This window comes from Atta cephalotes (assembly GCF_000143395.1).
Source record: "Atta cephalotes unplaced genomic scaffold scaffold00058, whole genome shotgun sequence".
Classification (NCBI taxonomy): Eukaryota; Metazoa; Arthropoda; class Insecta; order Hymenoptera; family Formicidae; genus Atta; species Atta cephalotes.
In genome coordinates this window covers 1297253-1303132 of record NW_012130122.1, presented here as the reverse complement: position 1 = coordinate 1303132, position 5880 = coordinate 1297253, and the positions used below count along the sequence as shown (strand labels likewise).

Sequence of the window (5880 nt, the reverse complement as noted above, 5' to 3'; positions counted from 1 at the left end):
TAGAGTAAGTAGTAACGAAGTACGTAGTAGTAGAGTAGAGAGAGAGAGAGAGAGAGAGAGGGGGGGGGCGGGGAAGGGAGATAAGTTGCATAGAATGTAAAACATATTTCATTAAACAGCAAAGGAATATAATTAAAACGACAGAATTGTATAAATAATCTTACGCTGCAAAAAGTAGTCATTGTTAATGGAAAATATTTCCTGCAGTAATAATAAAAAGGATATTTAGCTCGCATCATTAACAAAATAAGACTTCTTGCCTTACTTGATTCTAATTCGTACCACTCCAGATCACACATTGCACGATATACTGCATTGCACTTAACAAATGTATATAAACAAATATATTAATATCCATGATATTTCAATGAGAATTATTTCAAAAAGTATTAGTATAATAGTATAGTAATATAATAATAATAAATAATAATAATAAAAGTATTAGTATAATAGCATAATATTAGTAATATAACGATATAATATCAGTATAATAATATAATAACCTTATTTATATACAATATTATTTATATATAATATTATTGTAACTTACTTGTTCTGCTACAAGTTCTCCTGCCCCACAATATAGAAAAGTATTCATCAAAACGATAATAAGAAGTAATAATGAAAAGTATCCTTGTGCGATATCAGCCTTATTTATATTTTTCTCAGTTAATATCTGAAATATTACACAGAAACAAAGAAAGCGTACTATGCCTGCTACAAAATATTTTCTCACATTTGTGTTTTATCGAATCTTACAATAGTAAATGAAAACCCACTTAGGCAAAGTACAATAATAAAATGAAATACCAATACTATCATCATTAAAGAGTATGTATTTTCGATATTGTCGGCAAATCTACAAGAAAACAAATATTTAAAAGAATATTAAATAATTATTGTATTAAATCAATAAAACTACATACTACATACATATATGTGTGTATACATATATAATTCAAAAATATATATAGTATGGTCAAAATTCGTAAGTGGACAATGTCGACATTGCCCGAATTGACTGCTATACAATGTCAGCATTGTCCTCATTTGTGGACTTTGCCCATAACATAATATTTTAAACATGAATCTAATAATATATCTAAACATAAAATAAATTATCGTTCATTCGTTTAACATATTCCTAAATTTTTCTAATAATAATGCATAAAAATTAATGTAATTATTACATTATATATGCTAATAAGAATATTTTTGATGAACAAGTTTTACAGCTGATTTGTCTGAGAATAAAATGTAATAAAGTTTTCAATGAATATGATCACTGAGTTAAGAAAGAAAGAGAAAATTTATATCTGATTCCACACATATTAAAGCTAATCCATATTTTAATTTTCTATAATAAATATAAATGTAGATAAAAAATTTTAATATTTAAAGTTTAAGATAGATTTGAAAAAAATTTTTCAATAATATTTCTAAATTAATTCTAATTAATGTTAAACATTCTATTGTCATAATAAAAATTCATACTTGATAAGACGTAAATGGGTTTCTATAATGTTGTTTAAAACTTCATTAAAATTTTTACATGAAATCAAATCAATTAATCGGCATCTAAAGTTTTCCAACTGGCCACAAATATGAAGAACCATTACAACTAGAAAGGTATCTACAGACATATAAATTGTAGCTGCCAACAACATCGTTACAGTCTGAATAAAAAATATTAACTCAAATTGCGGACTTTTATCTGTACTGCAGAAATGATAAGTCTTCAACGGTAACGGTTTGCGCACATCTGTAAGATTCGCTACGTACACTACTGAAATGCTAAACCAAGGTAGAATAATCGATGTGAAAAACGCTATTACTACACAAACATGTCCAATTATCGTAATTAATCGTGCTGTTTGTGCTCGTTTTATCATCACATTTCTTTCTCTATTTTGCTTGAATGCTATCCAATCATCCGCCATCATGTTTACAATTGACAAGACAGCTTAAAAATATAAATAACTTTAAGTAAGACATAAACATTACTAAAGACGTTAAAATAGTGAATTATTCGGATATATGTTGCTATTTTTCAGAAAAAATTTATCATGCATGAATATATACTAAAAATCTTTTATAATTTACAACTTCTATCTGAAACATTTTTCTATAAAATTTATATTTTCCAAGTTATTCAGAATCTTTTTTCCCTCAGTATATGAAATATGTATCCATATATGTTCACTATACATCCTTTTATTATTAATATAATAAATTATTATTAGTATAATAAAAATATTATTATTAAAAATATTATTATTAATATTTTATTACACTAAACAGTAATTTTACAAAAGAAGGATGTATGAACATATACTCAGATAGCACAGAATATTTATATTTATAATAAATATTCATAAATGTTTATAAATATTTATAAATACTTATAATAAATATTCATAAATAATAAATATTCATAAATATTTATTATTGTTCATTTTTTAAAAAATATTATGTAAATATTTTATATAAATATAACTTATTTTATATAAGTTATATTCAAAACCGTTATTAAAATATAGACTAAATGTTTTATTTAATATTTATGCTAACCATAGATACACATTTTTAGTTAATATTTTTTCCTTAGATATAATGTCTTATTAAAATATTTTCATAACATTTACTGTGATATATACGATAAATTTTTCATAATTTTTATAATAAATTTTATAATAAATATTTATGAGCTGTATAATCTAAGTTTACAAAAATATTTTTAAAAAAATAAAAAATAAATTTTACAAATATAGAATATTTTCTAAATATTCTATAAATATTGTATATAGTCTGGGTATAGATATATTTCATACCTAATTATATATGTTTATGAATATTTATAAATATTTATGTATATTTATACATGAGTTACCGGGTTAATCTACAGCAGCAAAGAAGTTATACATATGTCATTATACATATGATTTATTACTATATACGTTGATTAATATATATAATTAGTATATATAAGAATAAATCATAATTTTTGGATTTTTTATAATCCAAAATATATTTGTAATTATAATTATTTCATTTTCATTTCACAATTATCATAAAACAATTTAACAAAGCAACGAAATATAATACTAAACACTTTATTTTTTATAATTCTGGATATACACCTGTTTGTTTGCGTCGTATGATAGCGTATTTCAGTGATGCTATTAGAAATGGTAACGTTGTCTGTAAATTGCTTATTACAAATGTCATATTGCCCCAAACTTGTATAATTGCATATATCATCGGAACAATAATAACAAATATTAGTAAAATGAAAATGATGCCAACCCAAATTTTTGATAACAAGCTTTTTTCAGTACATTTCTTGAGTTTAGGCCACAAGCCCATTTCAAATCCTATACGATGAGGATTAACTGCCCACATGAAATCTAATAAGTTTTTATATTATGATATCAGCGATTGGAATAAAACACTCTTGCAAACTAGCATATAAATTAATATTATATGTTTTACGGAACAAAAATTAATGATAACAAAATATTTCAAGAATGGATTTACAATACAAAATTATATATAAATTTCTTTACTATACATATTAAACATGAATAACTGTAGCACATGAAATTAGTACCTCTGTATCCTTGAGATTTTGTAATGTCCATATCGAAAACTATAATATGAAGAAAATTTCGTTTCTTCGGTACGATGTAGAATGATCACCACACATGCTCTTCATATAAATGCGAATTGCACGGTATTAAATATTAAGAATGCTATCCATAATTATAGCTGATATTGCGAAAAAAATTTATAAACGTTTCAGTTATAAAAACGTTAATAAATTTATAAACGTTTCAGTTATAAAAAGCATTTATGTCTGATCTAATAAAATATGAGACAAAAAATAATTCGCATGACGTGACTTACTTGAAAAATTTTTTTCGTATTGATTATCGCTCCATTATGTATGCGTCTACTGCGAAACGAGAAATAACACTATTGCATTTTTAATACGACTTTCTATAGCCACTAAAATTGTACTAAAGAAAAGAGATATTAAATTGTATTATGCATATTTTCAAATATCTTTTTCAAGGACACATTGATTGTTACAGGAAACGTGAGCGAATGTAATTTTATTTAGACTATAAGTATAATTCGTACTTCACAATTGTATTTTCAATGATAAAATTTTGGTGCCTTAAAACTACAATTTTATAACGTATATCATTTTTTATGTTCTGGCAACATTCTTGTAATGAGATAACCAATTTGATCTGATATTTTTCTGTTTATCGAAGATAAAGACAGCCAATCAATTCTTTTCTTAGGATTGAAGTAAGGGATAATAAAACATAAATGCACTAATTACATCATCTTATCACGTTGATTTGATAAAACATGATAGTACTAAAAATTGATGAAACGTTATTATTACGTATAATCTAATTCAAAACCAAGCATTAAAGAGAAATTTATTTTATAATTTTTTACTACAAATTCCTAGTTTTCTCTTAAATGTAATGCATAAGAACCTAATCACTATTGAATTATTCCTATGCAATGAATTCATCATATTTCAAAATGCTTAATGACATATTATTTATAATAAACAACAATTATATAATAGACAAAACATAATTTTATTTTTTAAATATGATAACAATAAATTTCTAGGTATTTTCTAAGTAAGGTAGAAAATTCTTTACTTGTAACTATGTAAACTGTAATCATGAATCTATATTTTTACACTTATGTAGTGTTGAATATTAATATATCATCTTCAGCCATGTTTTGTTAATAGGAATGATATATAGCCGATCGATGATTTTAATATCTAAAATTAATTATTATTATTATTTCCTGACATTTTAATATACACCAATATCAACTTTATGTATATGTAAAAATCAAGGTATTGATTGATGATTTTAATTTGTATTATTATAAATTTGTATTGTTATTTTTTTAATTTAATCTTATATAAATGTGTGATAATCATTGCATGAATCGTTATTTAATTTATGTTATAATAACATAAATATAACATAAATATTGCAGCTATAATCTGTAATCTGGTTTATATCATTTTGAAATTTGCAAATTTTAATTAACGGAAAATTGATTACTAATAATCATCAAATGAATGTATTCGTCCTATCACCGAATGCAAGCGTGTAGCGAAATACGACTACTCAGCACGAAAATGTAAGGTTTGTTCGCATACTTCAACATGTTTCTATCATAGCTCCTACTCATTCTAATGAGCACGTTTTCTAATGAGCACAATGAACAGAAGCTGATTGAAGGAAGTAGGAGCATGTTGGAGTATGTTGGATGCGAACAAACCTTATTTTCTTTCGTCGCTTATACGTTTCCATTGCTACTTGTATTAACTACCCGCGTGCTTAGCAATTTACAATGTTGGGTTGTATGTTGCTGTCGCCACGCGTTTATATTTAGCGGTAGACAGAACGGATTATTCGAAGATTAAGTGATGAATTTTTTGTCAACTATTGCAAAAATTGAAAAATGATACAAATCTTTTTGTCTTACTTTAGTTGACTTTATTTGCTTATAAACAGGCTACATTTAATATTAACAATCCAGCTGCATATATAAGTATATAGTATTGTATAAATATGCGTATGTGTATATATTATATACACACACACACACACACACACACACACACACACACACACACACACACACACACACACACACACACACACACACACACACACACACACACACACACACACACACACACACACACACACACACACACACACACACACACACACACACGACGACACGACGACGACGACACGACGACGTAGAGAGAGANNGAGAGAGAGAGTAGACGATAAGAACGTAAGTAACAACTACTAATATAAC

At 25.4% G+C, this 5880-nt stretch overlaps 3 protein-coding genes across 3 annotated transcripts in view; all 3 read right to left on the bottom strand.

The window, feature by feature from the left end:
- LOC105623488 (odorant receptor 22c-like) overlaps window positions 1-598 on the bottom strand; it is a 2155-nt gene extending 1557 nt beyond the window's left edge. The window contains exons 1-2 of the mRNA XM_012204883.1: window positions 551-598; window positions 165-320 (exon numbers count right to left, since the gene is read on the bottom strand). Coding sequence (XP_012060273.1) covers window positions 165-320; window positions 551-598 — 204 coding nt within the window. The remainder of the gene's footprint in view (window positions 1-164; window positions 321-550) is intronic.
- Window positions 599-1475: 877 nt separating this feature from the next.
- On the bottom strand, window positions 1476-3641 carry LOC105623487. Its single transcript, XM_012204882.1, has 3 exons — window positions 3611-3641; window positions 3141-3407; window positions 1476-1963 (listed from the first exon to the last, which is right to left on the bottom strand). The coding sequence occupies exons 1-3, from the start codon at window positions 3639-3641 to the stop codon at window positions 1476-1478; spliced, it is 786 nt and encodes a 261-aa protein (XP_012060272.1).
- A 1121-nt stretch (window positions 3642-4762) lies between these two features.
- Window positions 4763-5880, bottom strand: part of LOC105623533 (odorant receptor 43a-like) — a 2079-nt gene continuing 961 nt past the window's right edge. The window contains exon 3 of the mRNA XM_012204925.1: window positions 4763-4816. Within this exon, the coding sequence (XP_012060315.1) occupies window positions 4763-4816 (54 nt within the window). The remainder of the gene's footprint in view (window positions 4817-5880) is intronic.